Source organism: Rhinopithecus bieti, unplaced genomic scaffold, assembly GCF_001698545.2.
Source record: "Rhinopithecus bieti isolate Rb0 unplaced genomic scaffold, ASM169854v2 scaffold_15336, whole genome shotgun sequence".
Classification (NCBI taxonomy): domain Eukaryota; kingdom Metazoa; phylum Chordata; class Mammalia; order Primates; family Cercopithecidae; genus Rhinopithecus; species Rhinopithecus bieti.
In genome coordinates this window covers 2,830,303-2,856,890 of record NW_016808678.1, presented here as the reverse complement: position 1 = coordinate 2,856,890, position 26,588 = coordinate 2,830,303, and the positions used below count along the sequence as shown (strand labels likewise).

The 26,588-nt window shown below is 41.4% G+C and overlaps 1 protein-coding gene across 1 annotated transcript; it reads left to right on the top strand.

Annotated features, from left to right (window-relative positions):
* Window positions 1-7,873: 7,873 nt before the first annotated feature.
* Window positions 7,874-25,193, top strand: TM4SF20 (transmembrane 4 L six family member 20). The gene is made up of 4 exons (XM_017887033.1): window positions 7,874-8,091; window positions 16,185-16,250; window positions 21,123-21,274; window positions 23,328-25,193. Exons 1-4 carry the CDS (start codon window positions 7,909-7,911, stop codon window positions 23,614-23,616), a joined length of 690 nt encoding a protein of 229 aa, XP_017742522.1. The 5' UTR covers window positions 7,874-7,908; the 3' UTR covers window positions 23,617-25,193.
* The last annotated feature ends 1,395 nt before the right edge of the window (window positions 25,194-26,588 follow it).

Below are 26,588 nucleotides of genomic sequence, written 5' to 3'. Positions count from 1 at the left end.
TGGCTCTCTCTAGAGAGAGCGAGAGAGTGAGAGCGAGACAACCATGTGATTTAACATAAATACACCTGATTAGAAGTCAGAAGCCCAAATTCAAGTCCATGCTCTGCCACAGCGGTCAGCCACACACAAGTCAGTCAGCCTCCTCCCAGAGTCTTGCTTATTCACCTATAAAATAGTAAGTTTGAACTAAGAATGAGTAAGGAACTTTTCAGTTTTAACAACATGTGAATCTACTGAGATCTATTGAGTTCACAGAACTAAATGCACAGGCTCTCCAGCCCCACACTCTGAAGATTTCTCTTATATATCTTATGCTTTTAAATATATATACCTTTGCTATAGTGGGCATTAAAATTTGTTAACACAAAAAACAATCACCTTTAATCTAATATGATTCATCAGTTATAATCCACACTGCAACAAAAACAGGCCATAGCTTACCTGATGAAAGTTCAACAGTTTACATTGAGCTCAGCCGAATGAAATAATGATTACTAATATATTCCATTCTTTTGAAACATTTACTATCTGTGGAAATTCTGTACTTATATACCTGCTTATATTCGTTGTATACTATACATTGGTTACAGCTTCTAGTGTTCCCTTATCTTCCTAAATATGATTTAATGAAGCACTAGAAAAATCTTGTATTTCACTGTGTTTGTTTTGATTTGTTTTGTCGTTTTGAAGGAGGGGTGAATGTGATGAAGCTGATGTTTGGTAACACATGTTGCAAACTTTCGAAGGTTGTAAGATGAAAGAGAAGGGATACTCTGAATTTATTGGGGTAATGTTAGCTACAGCAAAGCTTTTCTTATTGATGTCAACTGATCCTGAGCAGTTTTAGGTGGGCAGGAGGGGATGAGGATTCGGGAAGCTATTCTTCACTCAGTCATTTAGGGATCTAGGTTAAAGAAAGCACTGACATTTTCAAGATATGGCTTCTAAGATGGCTTAGTGGTCCTCAGTTTATAGGTAGAAAAGAATAGATAGCCCATCGCTTCTTAAGCGCTGTGGCTTGACAGTGACACAGCTTGTCATTGATGGGAAGTAACCACATGGTCCTGGCCAGAGTCGGTGGCTCGCGCCTGTAATCCCAGCACAAGGGAGGCCGAGGCAGGTGGATCACCTGAGGTCAGGAGTTTGAGCCCAGCTTGGCCAACATGGAGAAACCCCATCTCTACTAAAAAATGAAAAGAAATTAGCTAGGCATGGTGGCACGTGCCTTCCATCCCAGCTACTCGGGAGGCTGAGGCAGGAGAACCGCTTGAACCTGGGAAGCAGAGGTTGAGATTGTGCAGTGAGTCGAGATTGTGCCACTGCACTCCAGCCTGGGCAACAGAGTGAGACTCTGTCTCAAAAAAAAAAAAAGGAAGTAATCACATGGTCCTATCCAGTCCATAGCTAGACTGACATTTCCCAGCAACAACCTTGTCATATGAAAGGGAAAGCATACATTTCTCATGGACAGTTAGCTGTGTCTGCCATATAAAGCTCATGTTCTAGTAAAACTCCTAGCTGATTTGACTGCAGTGTGTTTAGAAGGGGATACCCTGAGGTAACCAGTGGGTGTTTAATTCCCATTTGTATCACATGAGTTTCCCCTGGAGTAGTGAAACTGGTCCCTGCAGCAGATCATTCTTCAAAGAAAAGTTTTCTTTTTTTTTTTCCTTTTGAGATGGCGTCTCACTCTGTCACCCAGGTTGGAGCGCAGTAGTGTGATTACGGCTCACTGCAACTTCCGCTTCCCAGGCTCAAGCAATTCTCCCACCTCAGCCTCTCGAGTAGCTGGGACCACAGGTGTATGCTACCATGCTTGGCTAATGTTTTGTATTTTTTTTGTAGAAACAGGGTCTCACCACATTGCCCAGGCTGGCCTCGAACTCCTGGGCTCAAGCGATTCACCTGCCTGGGCCTCCCAAAGTGCTGGGATTACAGGCGTGAGCCACCGTGCCAAGCACAAGTTTTTCTAATACTGTTAACACTGTTCTCATTTGAATTAATCAGATAGTTTTAATTTGTTTTTTAAAATGTTACATGTCATTCTAGAGTTATAAGCACAAACATCGTTCAGATTATTTAAAAAGGATCTAGATATTCTAGAGAAAGTTTTCTCCATACCATTTAAATGAGATCATAGTGATGGCTATGGTGAGCTCTCTTGGTCAACAGCCATTTCTATGTCCCTTTAGTATTTGCTGTTTTTCTGTACAGCAGAGGCTGAGATGATTAGAAATTACATTGCACAGAATCCTCTGCATCTGGGATCTGGATATTGCAAGAATTAGATCAACCTCTGAGGGGTAAAAAGGCAGAAACGAGGTGAAGGTCATTTTCTTCCACCTTCTATCTGTTGCTGCTGATAAGGAAGAGTAGGGTGGAGGAGTTGAGTTTTCTACACTGCAGCAATGTTCCTGGGTCCAGATAGTGTCATACAAGTTAATAACCAGTTACAGAGGCAACTGTAGTCAGCTGGGCACCCACCACTCCTCCCGGCTAATTTTTGTATTAGCTGGGCGTGGTGGCGGGTACCTGTAATCCCAGCTACTCAGGAGGCTAAGGCAGGAGAATCGCTTAAGCCCAGGAGGTGGAGGTAAATTGAGTGTTGTAGCATTCAATCACTAACCCTGGGGTGTGCAGAGTGGTGATGACAACAGAGGCAATGGTTCCTTGGTTCCTCGACTACAGCCATAGTGGGGTGTTCTTGAACTTAATCGTTCCAGAGGTGGCTTCTTGATATCCCTGCCTTTTTTTTTTTTTTTTTTTTAACAGAGTCTCACTCTTATTGCCCAGACTGGAGTGCAGTGGCATGATCTTGGCTCACTGCAACCTCCGCCTCCCAGGTTCAAGTGACTCTCCTGCCTCAGCCTCCCAAGTAGCTGAGATTATAGGCATCTGCCACCACGCCTGGCCAATTGTTGTATTTTTAGTAGAGATGGGGTTTCACCATGTTGGCCAGGCTGGTCTCAAACTCCTAACCTCATGATCCACCCACCTCAGCGTCCCAAAAATTCTGGGATTACAGGCATGAGCCGCCGTGCCCAGCCTTCCCTGCCTTTTTGGCTACTGCAGAGACAGTGGCATCTCCCAGGGCCAGTTCAGCAGTCATGACCCGGGAAGCATTTCTGCAGATAAGTCTAGAGCCTGCTTTTCTAGCCCTTCCAGCAATTTTGTACACATGATTCTCCCACGACATCTCTTCCCAATTTCATAGCTAGAATTTCAGTTTTCTGCAACTAACTGACACTAGTCTATGAAACGCCCTTCTATCTTTTTATACCAAATTCTAGCCACGCTCCAAAGCTGTGTGGAATCCTGGCTCCCAGCCCTTCTTGATGGAATCTTCCTTTTTCTGAACTCCGAGGCTTTTGCTGTTTTGGCATGCCATGTGACAAGTTATTTGCATACTTTTCTATCCTTGGTTTTAGCAACTTTTAGTTTTAGCTCTTTTGGTTGCAGAAAATAAAACCCACTAAAAACAATATAAAAGGATAATAATATAGGAGCATCTCACAGAAAACAGAGTCTGCAGTCAGTTTTCATAGGGTAGAAATTAAGATGTAAAATACCATTGAGAAACCAAACAGTTACCCTTTCTCTGCCACCCTCTAAAGCTGTGTGGTCTCCTACCTCCTCTTCCTGAATATTTCTCCTGTCTCTCCTCCTCCTTCTTTTTGTACAGATTGGTTTCTCTCTCTCTCCCAGCAGAGTTCATGAATTCATTGTATTGTATTGTATTTGTATTATTTTTATTTATTTTTCTTTGTCTAGAGAAGGCTCTCAGTCTGTTGTTCAGGCTGGAGTGCAGTGACATGATCATAGCTCACTACAACCTCCAACTTCTGGGTTCAAGCAATCCTTCCACATCAGCCTCTTGAGTAGGTGGGAATTTAGGTGTATGCCACTATACCTGGCTAAATATTTTTGTGGACGTGGGGTCTCCAGGCTGGTCTCAAATTCCTCACCTCAGATGATTCTCTCACCTCAGCCTCCCAAATCACTGCCATTACAGGCATAAGCCACCGTGCCTGGCTGTTATTTTTATTTTTTGTAGGGATGGGGTCTTGCTATGTTGCCCTGGCTGGTCTTGAACTCCTGGCCTCAAACACTCCTCCCACCTCAGCCTCCCAAGTAGCTGGGATTATAGGTGTGAGCCACCATGCCTGGTTAAGCTCATGAATTTAAATATGGTAGAGACATCTAGTTGTCTACCCAATACCCTTGGTCTCGTTCTTCTCCCCAGTTTTAACTGGGCACAGATCACTTGGAATAAATACTACCTTTCCTATGCTGCTACATGGCTATATTCTAGGCAATGAGATGGCTCTTTAAAAGAAAGAGGGTGAGCCTTTCTCCTCCTTTATCCTTCTTATTTTATTTATTTTTTCTTCTCTTCCTTTATCCTTCTGAGTGGAGAGCAGATATAATCGTTGGAGCTATGATTGCCACATTTTGAACATGAGAATAAAGAGATCAAAGAGACAGTGGATCCATGCACTGAAAGGATCTCTGAGGAAGTGGAGCTCCCACTCCAACTCTTGAGTGCTGTGTTAGTCTGTTCCCATACTGCTAATAAAGACATACTTGAGACTGGGTAATTTGTAAAGGAAAGAGGTTTAATCAACTCACAGTTCAGCATGGCTGGGGAGGCCTCAGGAAACTTTCAATCATGGTGGAAGAGGAAGCAAACACATTCTTCTTCACATGGCAGCAGCAAGGAGAAGAATGAGCAAAAGGGGGAAAGCCCCTTAAAAAAACCATCAGATCTCGTGAGAACTCACTCACTACCAGGAGAACAGCAGCATAAGGGTAACCACCCCCATTCAATTACCTCCCACCAGGTCCCTCCCATGACACATGGGGATCATGGGAACTATAATTCAAGATGAAATTTGGGTGGGGACACGGCCAGACCACCCGACTTTGTGTACTTACCTCCCGACTTTGTGAATAACTTTCTATCTTAAGTCATTTTTATTTTAAATTCCTTTTTGTGTGCAACTAAGCTTAATTTTAACAGATACACGTGCCCTTCCATTTCATTCATACTAGGGAATAAGTTGTTTCTCTTGGTTTCAATTCCAAGCTCCTAGAGAGATTGGAAGAGCTTAGCTTCTGTATCTACTGGTATTCCAATCAACAATGACCAGGGGAGCAAAATTCCGTAACACAAATGGGATACAGAGGATCTATGCATGTAAGTTATGGGGGGGGTTGTTTTTACAGAAACAGGTGTGTGTGTTGGGCAGATACTAAAATGTTGTCATCATTCTCCTCTTCAGTTATCAGCTAATTCTCTTTTCAGCTTTATACTGAAATATCTTCCCCTTCATAACATACAGATTACATTTCTACATTTTTACAGAAGTCTTCAGATACTTCCTTTTAGTCACAAATGTAAGGAGTTCCAAAACCAAGTGGAAATGTTATGCCCACTAGCAAAAGCATGCAACTTACTCAGTTTTGGTCAAATGGCAAAGACTCTGGATGTCAGACACTTGATTCTCCTAGTCAGGTGGAGTCCAACCGATCCAGTTCCCTACACATAAAATGATTACCGAAACAGTTCTTCAATTCAACAGCTTATGAAGACAGCAAAAAGATTTGAAATGGCACAACCCACATTCTAAGATAAGTAACTACCACCTCCCACTCATTCAAGTCAGTAATAAATATATAATTTGTTTATTATATAGTTATAGAATGATATAATTTATATGACTTAGTGGGAGGGTACATTTTAGTTGTTAATTTTTATAAAATAAAAAATATATATTTTTAGAATGTTATATAATTATAGTAGAAATCTCAACCATGCAGAACTACATAAACCATACAATGGAAGTGTCTTCTGTCTCTAACCCAGTTGTATTCTTTCAGTTATTCTTGGTGTTTTGCGTGTTGTGTTGATAGGTGGGTGTTTTTTGTTTTTGTTTTGAGATGGAGCCTCACTCTGTTGCCCAGGCTGGAGTTCAGTGGTGCAATCTCGGCTCACTGCAACCACTGCCTTCTGGGTTCAAGCGATTCTCCTGCCTCAGTCTCCCGAGTAGCTGGGATTACAGGCACCTGCCACCATACCCAGCTAATTTTTTTGTATTTTTAGTAGAGACAGGGTTTCGCCATATTGGCCAGGCTGGTCTCGAACTCCTGGGCTCAAGTGATCCTCCCACCTCGCCCTCCCAAAGTGCTGGGATTACAGGGGTGAGCCACCATGCCCGGCCCATAGGTGAGTTACTCTTAATCCTTTCATACAAAGGATTTCACATTTCACTGGGGTCCAGTAACTGGATCCCAGTCTGGAGCTAATGTTTTGGTGTCCATCACCAGGCATGCCCCTTGTACCAGGCTGTGTGCCCCCCTGCTGCTGCAGAGTGGAGCGCGGCTCCCCAAGCCTACTACGCCTGAGCTTTTGGCTCCCACTGACTGCACCACTGCATGCACTATCTCACCATTCCCAACAGTACTCACTGAATCTATGCTCTGGGCTGAGCGGGGGATTACACAGAAGCAGAAGGAAGGCATTGTAGAGATTAGAACTGCCTAACATCCCAATCTTTTCTCCTAGACATATTGGCTTGTATTTACACCAACTTGAACTCATCCATAACTGAGTGACTTTTTTGGCCAATGAAATGTGAACAGAAGTGATGTGGGTCGCTTCTGGGCAGAAACATATAGATCCAGTGTGCAGCTCACCACATTTTTGTACCCTGCCCCGTAACTGTGGAAGCCTGGATCAAGATGGTGCCTCTGCCAGTCTAGGTCTTTCAGGAACTACCAGGAGCACGGACCCCATTTAGATCAGGATGGTGAGTTAGCATAAGCAAGAACTTTTGTATTGTTTTTGTTTTTTGAGACGGAGTCTCACTCTGTAGCCCAGGCTGGAGTGCAGTCTTGGCTCATGGCAACCTCCACCTCCCAGGTTCGAGTGATTCTCCTGCCTCAGCCTCCCAAGTAGCTGGGATCACAGGTGTGTGCCACCACGCTTGGCTACTTTTTGTTTTTTTTAGTACAGATGGGGGTTTTGCCATGTTGGCCAGACTGGCCTCCAACTCTTGACTTCGGGTGAGCCTCTCGTCTTGGCCTCCCAAAGTGCTGGGATTACAGGCGTGAGCCACTGCAGCTGGCCAGAAATTTTGTATTTTAAAGCCTATCCCAACTGATAGTCTTTTCTTGAGGAGCTCACAAGCTAGTAGAGAGGCAATGTGGAACCACAGTCTGGAGATGTAGTACTGTACATGGCCAAGTAAGTGTTCAAAGGCTTAAATAAAATATGATAACCCCCTCATCCAATCTCTCTCCTATTGCTATCTTTCAGTTTGGCTTTCATTAGCCAAAACTCTCACATGTCTTAGGTGGGCTATCACCAAATGGATTAGTCTGCAACACTAGAATAATATGACATAAACATTTTATTTTGTGTATGTGAGCATACAGCTTGAAATAAACTCTAATATTTGCAGCAGAAAAAATACTTTTCTCCGCATCTCATATGTGTTCATTTTCTTGTTGAACGATTTCAAAGAAAGAAACTTCCATAGCTAGTAATAATATCAATAGGACAGGAAAATATAGTTTAGCTGGATATTTCTGTTTTACTTTTACAAGCCATACTAATAAAGGAGTATATTAAAGGAGCTTATCGTAAGCCTATCTTCTTGCATAAATTTATCTCATAGATTTTCTTTTTCTGCTTTCCTTCCTTCACCCCATCATAATATAGAATTATTTTCTCATTTCCCATCATAGTCGTCATAATAATGTCCTACCCTATTGGACTCTGAACTACTTTCCACTATTCATTTTTTATTAGCGTTAAATTTTAACCAGAATATTGGGATAAAAGGCAACACAGTACCATGCAAGCATAGCCACTTTGACAACGTTTCTAACTCAGCCGGGGTGACCATGACCTGCTGCGAGGGATGGACATCTTGCAATGGATTCAGCCTGTTGGTTCTACTGCTGTTAGGAGTAGTTCTCAATGCGATACCTCTAATTGTCAGCTTAATTGAGGAAGACCAATCTTCTCAAAACCCCATCTCTTGCTTTGAGTGGTGGTTCCCAGGAATTATAGGAGCAGGTCTGATGGTGAGTAATAGTCATATGAGTTGATGTGAAGAAGTGCCTGCCTATTTCACCACAATCCTAAAAGCTATCTTTCAGTCTTGCAGTTAACTATGTCTTGGCTTATGATACAATTTGGAGCAGTGGTATGGCATTAACTTATATTGGTCATCAGTGAAGAATGGTAATTTAAATAAAGTACACTATGTGGTATAGGATAGAGAACTGGGCAAAAAAATAAATAAATTGATAGAAGTTGGCTGGGTTATTATCTCTCACATTTCTGCACAGGTAGGGCTGCTCTTCCAAGCTTTATGGTTAGAATTAGGGACTTTCTGAATTAGTTCCTTCAACTTTCCATTGCTTCATACCAGTCTCTAAGTATTTACAGAAAATGCAATAGGAGCGAGAGGTTGCTTAATAGGAATGAGTAGAAACATTCCCATGTATGATGACTGGCCTGGGTGATGGTAATTACGAGCCATGAATGTTGCATTGCCTGTACCTGAAGGGAGTTGGGCTAAGAGACATGGACTTAAAATCCTGGGTCTCTGGTCTCAAGGACTTTTTGACTCAGCTATTATATAGATCCTAGGACATCGAGCTTGTTGAATAGTTTGATGATTGTTACTAGGTCTACCTTTGTTGAAATCTGCAGCAGAGCAGTGCAGTATGGAACTCCTGAATGTAACTGACATGAGTCACCTGAGGCACTTGCAATAGTTAGATTTACGGATTTTCTCCTGAGAATTCTGGTGCAGTAGGCCTGGGTAGGACCCATTTGTATAGGGAAAACTGCTTTCAAATCTGGCAGAATACCTCAGCTATGCTTCTGCCTCCAATATATCACTGCAGGCAAATCATTTATCCTATGGTTTTGTTTCTATATGTGTAAAATGGGGATGTGGATGTTGAAGTTGATAATTCAGCATCCAAGAGGCATGTTTTTGTTTGTTATGCCACTATGGGGTTTAGTTAGTGCCAGATAAATGAGTGTATGTGTGTGTGTGTAAGACAGACAGAGAGAGAGAGAGAGAGAGCAAGCTGTAAGGACTGACATTATCAGTGTTTTAGAGATAATAAAACACGGAGGTGACTTTAGTTTAACTTTTTTTTAACTTAAGTTCAGAGGTACATGTGCAGGTTTGTTACACAGGTAAACGTGTGTCCTGGGGGGTTGTTGTACAGATTATTTCATCACCCAGGTATTAAGCCTACTACCCATTGTTTATTTTGCCTGATCCTCTCCCTCCACCCTCCACCCTCCGCCCTCCGCCCTCCAACAGGCCCCAGTGTGTGTTGTTCCCTTTTATGTGCTCATGTGTTCTCATCATTTACCTCCCACTTATGAGTCAGAACATGCAGTTTTTGGTTTTCTGTTCATGCATTAGTTTGTTAAGGATAATGGCCTCCAGCTCCATCCACGTCCCTACAAAGGACATGATCTCATTCCTTTTTTGTGGCTGTGGAGGTGATTTTTTTAAAAATTCAGAACATAGTTTTCTACTTGAATCACTTATTCTTAATTATGATCAGTTACTGCTGCTGGTCTTATCCCCAGATTTACAAAAACCCTCTTCCTTTACCATCACAAGGAATCTGTTCCTCTGCTTTAGGTAGAAAGATCTAATTAAAGCAAAAGCTTTTGGAAAGTTTTGGGCTATTTCTTCACACTGCCACGAATGCTCTCTTCCAGGCTGAGAGACAGAAAACACATTGCAACTCAACAGCGTGAAGCAACCAGACATCCGTGTGTCTGTTTTCTCCCCTGTAGAAGGCGTCTCTCTATTTGAGTAGTAGAAGCCTCTTTTGCATTTGCTTACACCAGAAGCCAGGAGCAGCTGGCTGAGCATAACTTAACGATAGCAATTTCCATGAAGCTCCTAAAAGTTCCCGAGTTAAGACAATCCACTTAGAATAACTCATGCAGCATTAGATATGAATTGGCTCTGCCACAAATCCCATGAGATAAAAAAAAAAGCATTAGCATTAAAGGACTCTGAGGTGGTGATGACACATACCTACATCTCCTGTATTCTTCATTTTAGGATGGTGGCGGGTGTGGCAGGGAGAGAAGAGACAGAGAGAAACAGACAGAAGGACATAAGTCTTCATTTATTGGCCATCTGCCAAGGGCCATCTACTGGGCTCATTCATCACCTTGTTATCTCATTTAGTCTCTATAATAATGTGTGTATTTATTATCACTTGTATTTTACAGGCCAGCACACAGAAAGTTAGGAATATTAACAAGGTCACCTAATGGGTGTGAAACCCAGTTCCAGATACATCTGATGTCAAAACTCTGTTTTTCCACCAGTGCTAGTACCATAGTCCTCAACACCTGTCTCAGGGCTGCCAGAGGTGAAAGACATAATCCATAAATTAATCCATAAAGTTAAGTGACCAGGAAACTGCATCACAGAAAGATTACAGAAACTTGTGGAACAGTTTCAGAGAATCTGAACTTCCTTGTTCTACAGCTAACTTTACTTTATCACCCTCAGCAAGTATTATCGAAGATATCCACATCAGACTATCTCTATTATTCAGTATTATAGAATGTCATTGAAGCATCAGACAACTCTTTGAAAAGTCCAATATGAACTTTAGACAGAGACTAAGCCCACAGGCGAACAGGTGGGTGGTAAAAAGAGTTCAGACTACAGGTATATTTTCATGATCCTCAGATAGATACAGAACGTGGAAGAAAGTCTTTTTCAAAGGGACTTATTAATATGTCCTTTAAAACATCCATGAAAATACCCACTAGTTCAAAATATTGAGCTTTCAATATACTTGTAACCACACAAAAAAGTTATTAGAGAAGAAATCACAGCCCGTGATAAGCACTTTGGTCATAGTTCTTGAAATCTTTCCAGGATTACTGTAGTGTTTCAAATTAGTATTGTTACCAAAAATGGGATTTTGCAGGAAGTAGATAATTATACAAACTATGGAATTCATTATTGATTACATCATGAAATATATTCATTTTATGGCTTCATGACTTACTTAAAACGGAGGTGAACTTTTCATCTTCTAAAACCATGACTAAGTAAAATGTGATGTACTTAACTTTAAATGGAAAACCGATACAAATGTTATTTACTTTTAAAAAGACCTCAAAATGTTTCCTTGAAAACATATAAACAGAAAGGCCATTTTATTTTATATAAGGTTAATTGTGAGCCTGATCTTAATCATGCTTATTCATTGAGTTCACTTATTAGATAAGAGCAACTCATCAAAATCAGTTATTGCAGTCTTAATAGAGAACAAATTGTTGAAAGCTGGCCGGGCCCAGTGGCTCATGTCTGTAATCCCAGCACTTTGGGAGACTGAGGTGGGCAGATCACCAGGTCAGGAGACCAAGATCATCCTGGCTAACATGGTGAAACCCCGTCTCTACTAAAAATACAAAAAATTAGCCAGGCGTGGTGGCGGGCACCTGTAGTCCCAGCTACTCGGGAGGCTGAGGCAGGGGAATGGCATGAACCCGGGAGGTGGAGCTTGCAGTGAGCTGAGATCATGCCACTGCACTCCAGCCTGGGCAACAGAGCGAGACTCCATCTCAAAAAAAAAAAAAATTGTTGAAAGTTAAACAGATGAGAAGATTTTACGCACGACAAACATTTGTAAAACATACTTTTGTGGGTTTTTTTTTGGGGGGGGGGTCATTGTTTTTGAGACAAGGTCATGCTCTGTCACCCAGGCTAGAATGCAGTGCTGTGAGCATAGCTCACTGGAGCCTCAACCTCCTGGGATCAAGTGATCCTCCCCCTTCAGCCTCCTAAGTAGCTGGGACTATAGGCATGCACCATGATGCCCAGCTTATCTTAAAAACCTTTTTTGGCCAGGTGTGGTAGCTTGTGCCTGTAATCCCAGCACCTTGAGACGCTGCGGTGAGTGGATCACCTGAGGTCAGGAGTTCGAGACCAGCCTGGCCAACATAGAGAAACTCGTTTCTACCAAGAAATAAAAAAATTAGCCGGGCATGGTGGTGCATGCCTCTAATCCCAGCTACTCGGGAAGCTGAGGCAGGAGAATCACTTGAACCCAGAGGTGGAAGTTGCATAGAGCCAAGATTGTGCCACTGCATTCCAGTCTAGGTGACAGGGCGAGACTCTGTCTCAATTTTGTTTTCTTTTTTTGTAGATAGGGTCTCACTATATTGCCCAGGTTGGGGTCACACTCCTGGGTTCAAGCAATCCTTCTGTCTTGGCCTCCCAAAGTGCCAGAATTAAAGGCATGAGCCACCATGACTGGCTGCAAAATATAGTTTTGATATTTGTAATGAGCTATGACTTTGTGTGTTACTGTCATGTTCAATTTCTTAGAGGACTCCCAAAAGTCTGAATTTCATCACAGAATTTTTAATGGTCTAAAGTTTTTCTGTACTTCATTTGTAAAATCATATAACTTCTAAAACTAAATATAATTAAGGGTTTCTGTAAGAAAAAATGAACAATATTACTTTTCTTTTTAAAAACAAAAGACTAGCAAGACATTTAATTTTACAAAAACTCAGGCATTCAAAATATGCTTAGGAAACGAGAAAGCGCGTTCTCATAATTATTCATTTTGGCAGGAGATTATCTGGAAAATTTATATATAATTCAGACATACACACACACCATTCACAGTTTTAGCGTCTGTCCTCTAAAGAACCCCTCCAATTTCCAGAGCTCTGAATGGGAAAGCGGTTGAAACCACAGTGAGTTGTCAAATTACCAGTAACAGCATTACGAAGATGTGTTAACACGCCTTGAAGTCAGTGGGGTGGTGACTAATACACTGTAAGTAATTGTCCCTTTACAAAACCCCTTTGTAAGCGAATCATGAAAGTAAATATTTAGCAACTCTGAAATAAACTTATCTTCATGAAAGTTAGCAGAGTTCAGTTTGCATTAACAAGGAAAACAGAACAATTTATCCATTTACGTTGCAATGTCAATCCACATTTTTTTTTTTTTTTTTTTTAAGACAGGGTCTCGCTTTGTCATCCTAGGCTGGAGTACACTGGCACTTTCTTTTGAAAGAATCATTATTTTTCTAAATCTGTGGCTGGCAAACTGTAAATATTCATTGAATATTTTAGGTTTACAAACCAGCCTTTTCCACACAATTTTTTTTTTTTTTGAGACGGAGTCTTGCTCTGTCACCAGGCTGGAGTGCAGTGGTGCGATCTTGGCTCACTGCAACCTCTGTCTCCCGGGTTGAAGTGATTCCTCTGCCTCAGGCTCCCCGGTAGCTGGAACTACAGGCACGCACCACCAAGCCCGGCTAATTTTTTGTATTTTAGTAGAGACAGGGTTTCATCATGTTGGCCAGGATGGTCTCGATCTCCCGACCTCGTGATACGCCTACCTTGGCCTCCCAAAGTGCTGGGATTACAGGCATGAGCCACTGTGCCCAGCCTCTTCCACACAATTTAACTCTACTGTTGGTGCACAAAAGTAGCCATAGACAGTATGTAAATAAATGGATGTGACTGTGTTCCAATAAAACTTTATTTACAAGAAAGAGGTGGTGGGCCATAGTTTGCCAATTCCTGTTATAAATGATTTGTCCTGTAAGCTCAAAAGGCAGTATAGCTTATGTGTACAATAAAAGATGTTTAGTGCATGAATACTGACACCTGTTTGGGAGCTAGAATTTCTTTTCCCTTTTCTTCTGGGCTTTCAGCTATGCTCCAAGGTGGCTGGGCAGCCATATACACATGTGGCCTCTAAGTAAGAAGTGTGGGGTGTTCAAGGCAATGTGTAAGCAAGCTTGATAACAATACAAAGTGACATGGAGGCAATACATCATCAGATGGAGAGAGGTTTGTTAGGAAAGCTGCCTTGTAAAGAGGCATAAACTTTAAACCTGTGCTGAAAGAAGAAAGACAGATGTGGCCTTGAATAAATGAATCAGAGAGGGAGTAACTGGAAGGACAATGAGATGGGCAAGGGTGAAGGCAGCAGGGAAGATGAGAATGAACAACCTCTAGGTAGGAATAGGGGAGAATGGTAAGACTTGAGTCAGTGTGGAACAGGGATTAAGAGTCCCGGCTGAGTACAGAGGCTCACCTGTAATCTCAACACTTTAGGAGGCCGAGGCAATCACTTGAGCCCAGGAGTTTGAGACCAGCCTGGGCAACATGGCAAAACCCCCATCTCTACAAAAAATGCCCCTCAAAATAAATTAAAAATAATGGGGCATGATGGCATGCACTTGTAGTCCCAACAACTCGGGAGGCTGAGGTAGGAGGATCTCTTGAGCCCCGGATGCTGAGGCTGCAGTGAACCGTGATCATGCCATTGCACTTCAGCCTGGGTGACAGAGTGAGACCCTGTCTCAAAAAAACAAAACAAAAAACCGTCTGGGTTCTGCACCCCAAATGACTAGGGTTTTTTGTTGTTGTTTTGAGACGGAGTCTCGTTCTGTCGCCAGGTTGGAGTGCAATGGCGTGATTTCAGCGAACTGCAACCTCTGTCTCCCAGGTTCAAGTGATTCTCCTGCCTCAGCCTCCTGAGTAGCCGGGGCTACAGGTGTGCACCACCATGCCCAGCTAATTTTTGTGTTTTTAGTAGAGACAGGGGTTTTCTCATGTTGGCCAGGATGGTCTTGATCTCCTGACCTCGTGATCCACCCACCTTGGCCTCCCGAAGTGCTGGGATTACAGACTTGAGCCAACCCGCCCGGCCAAATGACTAGTTTTGAATCCCAACCCTTCTACTAAGAAAGTAGAAGGACAATTTGAGTCGTTTGTCTAAGAAAGACAAATCATTCAAACTTTCTATGCCGCAGTCTTCTCATTGGTAAAATGGGAATAATAATAGCACCTACCTCTTAGGATTATGATGAGGATGGAATAAACTAAGGCACATAAAGCACCTGTAAGAGTGCCTGGCATGTAGTCAGAGCTTGGGAAAATGTCAGAGAACGGGAGTAGAAGGAGAGAGAAAAACCACTGAAGGGCAGCTGTGCTGAGATGGCAAAAAACCGATGCCTAAAATTTCTCAAGTGGAAGGAAATAATTTACATTCCACCCTTCAATGATACAAAACTCCTTCCAGTAAGAATTTCTAGTCATAGCTGCTGCCTAGATATGACTAAAAATTGCAACCCAAGTCCTGAGAATATGGTGTTCTTTCTTACAGCTTTCCTTGGCAACATGTATTTCCCTGAAGACAGAATGCGATCTATAGATTTCTGAGCATCAATGTATAAAGTGAGATCATTACATATCATGGATATAGGAAGAGAAAGGAGAACGTGGAACCAAATATAATTCTCAAATATAAGTTTGGGGAAACCAGCAAGATAGCTGGGATCTTGGGGAAAAAAAGGCTAGTGGGAGTGGGTGGTGACAGAATGATTCGTTCCCAACTGCCAGGCAAACAAAACCTCAACTTCTTTTCTGCAGGTTTGCCAGAATAATTCATACAATTTCTTGAAAATTGGGTCAGGTGTGATAGCTCACATCTGTAGTCCAAGCACTTTAGGGGCACAAGGCAGGAGGTTTTCTTGAGGCCAGGAGTTCAGGACGAGTCTGGGCAACAAAGTGAGATCTTGCCTCTACAAAAATATTTTAAAAATTAGCCAGGTGTGGTGGCCTATACCTGTGGTTCTAGCTACTCAGGAGGCAAAGGCAGGAGGATTATTTGAGCTCAGAAGTTTCAGGCTACAGTGAGCTATGCTCGTATCACTGCACTCCAGCCTGGGTAACAGAATGAGGCCCCTACTCTTTAAACAAACAAACAACTAACAGAGTTTGGATGATGCAGCCAATTCTTTCAGAAACATTTCTTCCAAAAATAATATATAAATAAGTCATCCTAATCTATTCAAAATCTAGTTCTCTGCAGATGACTCAGAGTGAACGAAGAATGTAGATAGAAGACTTCAAAACTGCTGTCTTGAATTCCCCCGTTCCCGCCACCACTTTTAATCTTCCTGGTTGAAACTGGGATGACAAGGTTCACCAAACCACGGATATTGCCAAATTCCCTTTTTGTTCTTTGAGGCTTGATTTCCCACAACTGGTGGTAAACGGAAGGTGAAGATTACTATTTTTTCTTCCGACGAGAAGTAATAATACTCATCTTTCCTGTTGATGTCATTTCCAGGCCATTCCAGCAACAACAATGTCCTTGACAGCAAGAAAAAGAGCATGCTGCAACAACAGAACTGGAGTAAGTATGGAGCAGTCGGCATGGAAGCAGAAGTGCATAAACAGTTACTGCTATCTAAGCAAAGCCACACTGAGTCGCTTACATCCACCGAATCACAGTGGGGCTCCGTTGACAGAACCACAGCCTTAGAAACATGCTATTTTTATTTATTTATTTAGAGACAGGGTCTCGTTCTGTTGCCGAGACTGGACTGCAGTGGTGCAATCTCGGTTCACTGCAACCTCTGCTTCCCGGGATCAAGCAATTCTCCTGCCTCAACCTCCTGAATAGCTGGGACTATGGGTGCGCACCACCACGCCCCAGCTAATTTTTGTATTTTTAGTAGAGATGGGGTTTCAACCATCTCAGATGTTGGTCAGGCTGGTCTCAAACTCCTGAACTCACGTGATCTGCCCACCTCAGCCTACCAAAGTGCTGGGATTACAGGTTTGAGCCACTGCGCCTGGCCTGAAACATGCTATTTAGGATGATGATATAGAAATAGAAAAAGTGAGAAGGGTTTTTTTGTCCCACAAACAGAGTCGGCCTTCTGCCCCTTCCTCAGTCTTCAGTGGATTGTCCTTTCCTCAATCTAGAGGTTTTCAAAGAAAGGAGATTTATAAGTCACACCCACAGCTGCAATCAGTTTCATAATACTCAGGTGTGATATTTTTGTGGCGCATATAAAATACTCAGGGGAAATGTACTCAGTTCTCTCATGCAATGACAGACTGGTTTGCTGGGATTAGAATGACAACTGCTCTTACCCAGTTAAATCAAAGGAGCTGCCAGGTTTTTTCCCCCCAAAACATTTAATACCTACCCACTATGTATAAAGTCGTAACGAAGTTAAAAGTAAATTAAGATTCATTACCCTGAGTGTCACTCTGCTCAGAACACCTTCAGATATGCTCTCACAAAACCCTTAAGTAGGAAAAAGTAAGATGTGTGTTTTATTCATGAAGGAACAGATGCCCAGAGAAAGTAAATAATTTGCCAGTGTAGCACACTAGTAAGTGGATTGTTATCCAAAACCACTGGAGCACCCCACAATTCACAATCTTTATGCCCTGAACATGGCTATTAAGCAACATAAGGGCTCTCATAGTTCCCTGTGGAAGAGGTAGATTGAAAGCAAGCAGTCACAGTAAATCTGCTTGGCTGAGCTTGAGCTTTCAAAGCAATGGTTCTCAGATGGATGGGAACATTAGGCCGGGCACGGTGGCTCACAGCACTTTGGGAGGCTGAGGTGGGAGGATCACTTGAGGTCAGGAATTTGAGACCAGCCTGGCCAACATGGTGAAACCCCGTCTCTACTATAAATACAAAAATTAGCTGGGTGTGGTGGCCCATGCCTGTAATCCCAGATACTCAGGAGGCTGACGCAGGAGAATCGCTTGAACCCAGGAGGCCAAGGTTGCAGTGAGCCAAGATCGCACCATTGCACTTCTGCCTGGGCAACAGATGAGTAAGACTCTGTAAAAAAAAAAAAAAAAAAAAAAAAAAAAAAAAAAAAGACAGGGATGGGGATGTTAGAATCATCTAAAGAGATTTAAAAAATACCAATGACTGGGTGGCCTCCAGAGATTCTGCATCAGTATTTTTCAAAAGCACTCAAGATAATTCAGCCAGGGGTTAGAACCACTGCTTAAAAAAAAAGCCAGATATTTCTATCTATAATGGAAGGCTCATGTTTTAAAAAATTACCCTTTTTTCTGACATTTGATATTTATCTAGGATTACAATAATTATGCTAATTAGTTCTAGTCTATTTTTGTTCTGAATACATTTTAGGTATTCAATAAACACTAATTTTCAGTTTCCCTTCCCTGTCACTTTTCTTTGTAAATGATAACAATCTGGAATTTGACTTTGTATCTTTTCTATATGGTGCTCACAACATTCTCGACATCCTGAGACATTTCCGAATTCCTGAAATCAAAAATATCAAAACACTTACATAGGCTTTTCCTATGGGTGTATCCTCTAAGAAGTGGTGTTTAAGTCGTACCTGGTGTCTTTGAAGCCTAGATAAGACCAAAACATGAGACAAGTGGCAGAGGCTACATCTTGGGAGGAAGGGAAAGGGTTGACCAAGGCTTGTCCCCCGTTTTAACTGTTCCTTGCTTCTTCCCTTTTTCCAGTTCTTAATTTTGCTTCTGAATACAAAATGGTTTTGCTGAATCATTTAAGTGAATCCCCTTTAGGGGAAATACAGATGCCCGGAATCACTTTCTAAAGCCAGGCCTTTTGTCAAGTGATGAGAACTCAGAGATAACACGACCAGGCGCGGTGGCTCACGCCTGTAATCCCGGCACTTTGGGTGGCTGAGGAGGGCAGATCACTTGAGGTCAGGAGTTTGAAACCAGCCTGGCCAACATGGTGAAACCCTGTCTCTACTAAAAATACAAAAAATAAAATAAAATAAAATTAGCCAGGTGTGGTGGCAGGCACCTGTAATCCCAGCTACTTGGGAGGCTGAGGCAGGAGAATTTCTTGAACCCGGGAGGCAGAGGTTACAGTGAGCCCAGAGAGCGCCATTGCACTCTAGCCTGGGAAACAAAGAAAGGCTCCATCTCAAAAAAAACCCAAACATATATATAGAATATATATAATTATGTATATACATTATATATTATTGTATAACACACGTATATACTTATGATTAAAGATATAGATGGTATATATAGATATATATTATTTATCTTATATATTTATATAACATCACTATTTATTCTATATATAATATATTATATAATATATTATATTTATATATATATAATAGATGGCTAAAAATAAACACCATGGCACTTCTTGATGAGTAAATTTAAGTAACTGCACAAGTCACAGTAGCATGGAAGAATCAGGATTTGAAGTAGACTCCAAATCCATCATTGTGAACTTTTGGCTGCAAGAAGTATAGTGATTAAAGTGCTTCCCAGCCGTGAGAGCCTGACAAATTTCATCCATCTCCATGATACACAATTTTCTCATCCATAAAATGGAAATAATAATAGTATCTATCTCTTGGGGCTGTGAAAAGAATTAAATAATATATGTAAAGTCCAACATCCCTCAACACAACTCTATAGGTAGTCACCTTATTCTGCACTCATAAAAGGCAGGTCTCAAGAATACAACACATAAATCCTGTGGGAGTTGCATTATTCCCGCAAAGGAAAAGAAAACGCATTCCCTCACTTCATTTCTGCTGATTTTGAAATAATCATCACTGACTAACAACTTCACTGAAACAATACAAAAGTTTCCTTTTTTTTTTTTTCTTTTAGAGATGGGGTCTCAATATGTTGTCCAGGCTGGTCTTGAAGTCCTGGGCTCCAGCAATCTGCCTTGCTTGGCCTCCCAAAGTGCTGGGATTACAGGCACGAGCCACCGTGCCTGGCCTAAGAGCTTATTTTTTGAAAAACAAACACTAACTTTCATTCCATTTCCTTTGCCAAATTCCATGCCTTCTTCTGTTCTCATGACTGACTCTTGAAATAAAGATGTGTACGATCTTTGTAACACAGTGGTTCTCAACCGGCGGGTTATTTTACCCACCCACCTCCACCCCAAGAGGATATTTGGCAATGTCTGGAGACAATTTTGGTTGTCAGAACTGGGCTGGAGGTGGCAGGGGTGTGTGTGTGGGGGTGATATTGGCATCTATGAGGTAGAAAGCAGGGATGCTGCTAAATATACTATACTGCACAGGAAAGGCCCCACAGCAAAGTGTGCAAATGTCACTGGTGCTGAGGTTGGGAAGTCCTGTTCTAACTCTATGCTGATGACTGATCACTGCAGGATGCTGGCCACTGGCCACTTAAAGCATCAGGGTCAAATTCACTTAAAGCATCAGGGCCAAACGCTTGGGAGCCAAGAGACCAGGCATGAAGATAAAGGTAGTTAAGATCCAGTCAAGGTCGGGCGTGGTGGCTCAAACCTGTAATCCCAGCACTTTGGGAGGCTGAGACGGGTGGATCATGAGGTCAGCAGATCGAGACCATCCTGGCTAACACAGTGAAACTCCGTCTCTACTAAAAAATACAAAAAACTAGCTGGGCGAGGTGGCGGGCACCTTTAGTCCCAGCTACTCAGGAGGCTGAGGCAGGAGAATGGTGTGAACCCAGGAGGCGGAGCTTGCAGTGAGTTGAGATCCAGCCACTGCACTCCAGCCTGGGCGACAGAGTGAGACTCCGTCTCAACAACAACAACAACAACAACAACAACAACAACAACAACAACAACAAAAAAGATCCAGTCAAGATTTTATGAAGTAGGAAGTACACAAAACAGGGAGGAACTAGATCTCAGTGATCAGAAGAAACAGATGAGGCTCAGGAACATGAAAGTTGAGATTTTTCAGAGACAGTGACAGGCCAAAGCATGGTTTTTTTTGTTTGTTTGTTTTTGTTTTTTTGACAGAGTCTTGTTCTGTCACCCACCCAGGCTGGAGTGCAATGGTGCAATCTCCGATCACTGCCTCCCAGGTTCAAGTGATTTTCCTGCCTCAGCCTCCCAAGCAGCTGGGCACCCGCCACTAAGCCCGGGTAATTTTTTTGTATTTTTAGTAGAGAGGGGGTTTTGCCATGTTGGCCAAGATGGTCTTGAACTCCTGACCTCAGGGGATCCACCCACTTTGGCCTCCCAAAATGTTGGGATTACAGGTATGAACCACCATGCCCAGCCCCAACCATCTTTTAGTGAGTGTAATCAAATAGCAGAGACTTTGCCCTCTGCTCTCTTGTATCATTCACACCTAATCAAACTGTGATCTTAAGATCCAGGATTTTAGGGTAACTGGATTAAAAAAAGACTGCATATGCTCCTGAAACTTGAAACAGATCAGGAACATGTAATAATGTGTGCAAATGGCTCTATTTTATTTTTCAGATGTTTCTTTCATCACTTTTCAGTGTAATCACAGTCATTGGTGCTCTGTATTGCATGCTGATATCCATTCAGGCTCTCTTAAAAGGTCCTCTCATGTGTAATTCTCAAGGCAACAGTACTGCCAATTGTGAATTTTCATTGACAAACATCAGGTAAGTAACTTGATTTTCACAGGCTTACTGTCTTACACAGTTGAACTAGTTTGATTAGACTAATGCAGTACTGAAACAATGCCATGTTTTTATTTGATGCAACTGCTGGGACAGATTCTTAGGAATTTAGTACATTAACGCCAGTTAGCATAACCCCACATAAAAATGGAGGAATCATTAGATTTATAATGCTCTAAAAGGACTTTTAGATATTGTCTAAAAGGACTAGCTGATCTCAAATGGCTTATGCTTCTCTTTCAAAAATCTACAGTTACATATGTGTATGTATATTAAAAAATTATGCAAATATACACCAGAAACTTAACTTTCATCCATGGAGAATGGAAATAGGGGACTCCCTCGGAGAGTAAAGAGAACATTTACTTTCTACACTTCTGAATTAAATTTGTAAACCATAAGCAAATATTACATTTACAATTTAAAAAACTTAATAAAAACACAATAAATAAAATGCAGAGCCTTGCCTGTAGGCCTAAATGGAACAGAGCAACCAATGGATTCATACGGACATGCTATAAATGTACTGTATGCATGGGAATGAATCCAAAATTTAAGTCATGTAATAACAAATAATACTGGAGAGTTACATGTACTTAGTAAGTGGCTCATTTTAGTCTTTTGAGATCACTCTGTGACTGAATCTAGACACAATTTGTAAAAACTGGAAGAAAAAAACTAATCCATTAGCTATCTGTATAGGCTGCTCAGTTTAGCAAATAACCAGAATTTACTTTTGTAGTTACGTAAAAAAATTGGTTTTTTTTCTCCTTTTCCCTTACCTTGCTACATTACAAAAGAAAAGCCCCTCAAATTTTGTGTAGCATATTTGTTTTGAATCAAAACCCAAGGAAGGCCAGGCACAGTGGCTCACGCCTATAATCCCAGCACTTTGGGAGGCCAAGGTGCGTGGATCGCTTGAGGTCAGGAGTTTGAGACCAGCCTGGCCAACATGGTGAAACCGCATCACTACTAAAAATACAAAAATTAGCCAGGTGTGGTGGTGCGTGCCTCTAGTCCCAGCTACTCAGGAGGCTGAGGAGGGAGAATTGCTGGAACCCAGGAGGCGGAGGTTGCAGTAAGCCGAGATCAAGCCACTGCACTCCAGTTTGGATGACAGAGGGAGACTCTGTCTCAAAAACAAAGCCAAGGAAAGTCTCCTTACTAAAATACTTGAAGTAGAGGGTTAAAGATTTCTACCACAGATGCTATGCACATTAAATCCCCAAGGAACGACAGCAGCCCACAGTGTACCAGGCACCAGGCTGAGCTCTGCAGGTAGCACCACTCAGATATTCCCAGCCTAGTTGGGGAGATGGGTTAGGCTAGCAAAGTGACAAGAGAGTGATCCTTGGCTTACTACACATTTCACAAAACACTCACATTTCATGTGCTGAAAATACTGTTGTTTTCCCAGGGTGAATGTCAGTTGCTGGTATCCAGCAATGCAAACTCCCTAAGAACATTCAATTTTACTCTACAATAGACAAAACAAAAAATTATCTTGGGATAGATGTGTTAGGGCTAAAAGTTTCTCATTTTCCATAGCCCTGTTAAGAACAGGCACATATCACTTTAATCAGACATATTTAATCAGTAAAAACTGCACATCTGGTTGAAGAGCGGGCGCCAGGTGCAGTTCTGCACTAAGAACTGAGCTCATTTAAAGGGTGGCAGGGGAGGCTCCTTAGTTTTTATATCTAGCAAGTAGAAGGGTACCTGAATAAATAAAATAAATAGGTTGAACCACGAAAAACTGTTGACATTCAACTATTTCTGACATCCCAGAACAGCAATTTCATTCCGTTCAACCTAAGAGATGTACTGTAGAGATGCTTGTTAAATGATGGGCTATATAATAGAAGTTTTGTAACTAGTAGAGTATATGGACACATGGTCAGACATCCTGATCTGTTATTTCTGGGCACAGTATTTCAAAAGTACATTCTGTTTCACTAGTTCTTTTACGGGCACAATGCTACGTTCCTTTGGTCAGTGATTTTCTGAATACCTGATTTGTATCTTTGCTTTTCAGTGACATTCATCCAGAAGCCTTCAACTTGCAGTGGTTTTTCAATGACTCTTGTGCACCTCCTACTGGTTTCAAAAACCCCACCAGCAACGACGTCATGGCCAGTGACTGGAGAGCACCTAGTTTGCACTTCAATTCTGAAGAAAACAAACACAGGCTTATCCACTTCTCAGTATTTTTAGGTCTATTGCTTGTTGGAATTCTGGAGCTCCTGTTTGGGATCAGTCAGATAGTCATTGGTTTCCTTGGCTGTCTGTGTGGAGTCTCTAAGCGAAGAAGTCAAATTGTGTAGTTTAATGGGAATAAAATGTAAGTATCAGTAGTTTGAATAATTTGAGAAGTACACTCGTTTTCCAAGTCATCTTTGAGATGATTTAAAAAATCAACCTTTCACATAGAAAGCATGTTGTGAAATTATAGAAAGCATAGAAATGCATAACACTCTCATATTGTGGTTGATTTGGGAAAGGTGGAGAGAATTTTCCATTAGTTTTGTATCATGCTATTCAAATTTTTTACCTCTTCATTGTGTGTAGAGAAAGGAGATGGGAGGCAGGATGAGAAGGAACAAAAGTCATCCTGAAAATAAAAGTACAGGACTTTTTTTTTTTTTTGAGGGTCTCAAAAAAGGCCAGAGTACAGTGGTGCTGTCTCAGCTCACTGCAGCCTCAACTTCCTGGGCTCAGGTGATTCTCCCGCCTCAGCCTCCCTAGTAGCTGGGACTACAGGCACGTGCCACTATGCCAAGCTAAATTTTTGTATTTTTAGTAGAGATGGGGTGTTGCCATGTTGCCCAGGCTGGTCTCGAACTCCTGGACTCAAGTGATCTGCCTGCCTCAGCCTCCTAAAGTGCTGCGATTACAGGCGTAAGCCATCGCACCCGAAGTACAGGACCTTTTTATTGTATTTCTTTAAAGAATAAATATATAACCTGAATGTAATCAAGTCTTTAGATCTAATTCTCAGCTTGCAGGGAACACTAGGACAAATCCAAAAAGTGGGTCAGTGGGCAGAGAATGGCCCCTTTCCAACAAGAAAACGTTATAAAAGTATTTTTGAGGAAACTGTTCTAGATTAAGAGAATAGAGGCATATTTCAGCTAAACACATGTAAACTTTGTCAGAGATAACTGGGGGGAATATATAGAAGAATTGGATCAGATGATATTAAGGAATTATTGTTAATTTTGGTAGGTCTGATAATGGTTTTATAGTATAAAGGCTGAGTATCCCTTATCCAAAATGATTAAGATCAGAAGTCTTTTGGCTTTCAAATTTTTTTGGAGTTTGGAATTTTGCCTATAATAATGAGACATCTTGGGGATGGGATGCAAGTCTAACCACAAAATTCATTTATGTCTCATACATACTTTATACACCTGGCCTGAAGGTAATTTCACACAATATTTTAAATAACTGTGCATGAAACAAAATTTTGACTGCATTTTTACTGCAACTCATCATGAGGTCAGGTGTGGAATTTTCCACTTGTGGTGTTATGTTAGTGGCTCAAAAAGTTTTACATCTCGCAGCATTTTGGATTTTGAATTTTTGGATTAGTGATTCTCAACCTGTATACAGAAATGTCCTCATTTTTAAAAAAAGAAATGTGTATTTATATGTTTGGTGAGAAAATATGTTTTAAAAATACTTCAATGAAAAGCAATGGGATGATGTTTACTATCATATTTAGATGATAGGTATATGGCAGTTCATTATACTCTTCTATTTTCCTATGTTTACATTTTTCATTAAAAAACCATACCTAGAAAAGCCCAAGTCTTTCAAAAGCTATTTTCTATATGTGCCAATCTTTAAAAAACAGGGTAACAAGTGTATTTATCACATTAAAGTGTTGTCAAAGCTAAAAATCTAAAATTTTCTGAATGTTATTTCTATATTTTATTTCAATTGTTTATGTTCATTGGGCTTACGGTTCTATAAATAATTTGCAGTACCTATATTATAGCTGCCTAAATAGATTTAGTAACATCGAGAGCTTATACGCCTTTTTTTCCTAACATTTACTATATAAAAACATTCGCCCTACACCCCTACAAATACTTACTTGTCCTTAAGGCCTAGTTTAAATACCTCCTACTTGAGGAAGCCTTCCCAGTGCTCATGATCCAATAAACCAAGTTAGCACTTACCCAAGGCTCTATTATCATTCCTGTCATAATGTAACATACATGTGTTTGTACGTCCATCACTAAAGCATTTAGGAGCACAGGAACCACGTTCATCAGCCCTCTCCTCTTCAAGTCCTTAGCAAGGCTCCTTGTTTCCCCACCCCCAAACCCATTCCTACCCCACCTGCCTTATCTCTGGCAGCACTCTTTATCCTTGACTTCAGCACAGATACCACTTTTTTCTGAGAGGCTATTTCTAACTGTCTAATGAAAACTAGGTTTCCCTTTACTCTTTTACCATGCTTTCATTTACAGCATCTATCACAATGATGACTGCATTTTCGTTTGAGCTTGCTTCTTAAATTTCACTGTCCCCCGTTAAGACTATAAGCTCCAGGGGTACAGGAACATGTTTATTCCTTCCTGGTATAAACAGTACTTAGTACAGTGCCTGGTACAAAGCAGAAACATTGTATTTAGTTGAATGAATTAATTAATCCTATCTTCAGTACCCAGCTTTTAGTGAAGACTCGATACTTATTCAATGAATTGTCAAACTGCTAATAGTCATGAAATTAAAACAAAAATAAGACAGCTCACTGTACTCTAGTGAACAAGGATCAGCAATGATGCTTACAAATTTTCTCATCACCCCCCCCCAAAATATTTATGCCATGTACTTTCCCCCAAATGTGACTTCATTAATTCAGCCAGTGACCAAGGTATCCTCAGATCAATGAGTAGATATAAAAACTTTATTGGAACAGCATGTTAGCAGCAGTGAACAGAGGCATGGCTGCGGAAGGTTTCCAAAACAAGATGAGTGTGAAGGATGCCACATGCTGTTGCCAACGCCTAGAACACAGTGACTAAAGACACGGGTGTAAATGCCCAGCACACCCTCTGGCCTGCAACTATGTTCAGTGATGATGATAAACAAGGTGGTGACTTGGAAGGAATCCCTATGTCAAGTGAGAAAAAAAATGATGTCTGACCTCCTTGTATATGCAAAAAATATACCTTTAGAGTCTGTCAGTAAGCTGGAAGAAGTGGATGTTGAAGTTTTTCACATCGATAATGGGTCTCCAGTTGCTGATCAACCCATGGTGAAATAGCTGAACGGTTCTGAATCA

What these genes read in the sequence shown, in the direction of transcription:
- TM4SF20 (XM_017887033.1), top strand. Translation starts at nt 7,909, where the DNA reads ATGACCTGCTGCGAGGGATGGACATCTTGCAATGGATTCAGCCTGTTG. An exon ending in GCTGCAACAACAGAACTGGA is followed by an intron (nt 16,251 to 21,122) that starts GTAAGTATGGAG and finishes TTTATTTTTCAG; the next exon opens with ATGTTTCTTTCATCACTTTT. An exon ending in TTTTCATTGACAAACATCAG is followed by an intron (nt 21,275 to 23,327) that starts GTAAGTAACTTG and finishes TTTGCTTTTCAG; the next exon opens with TGACATTCATCCAGAAGCCT.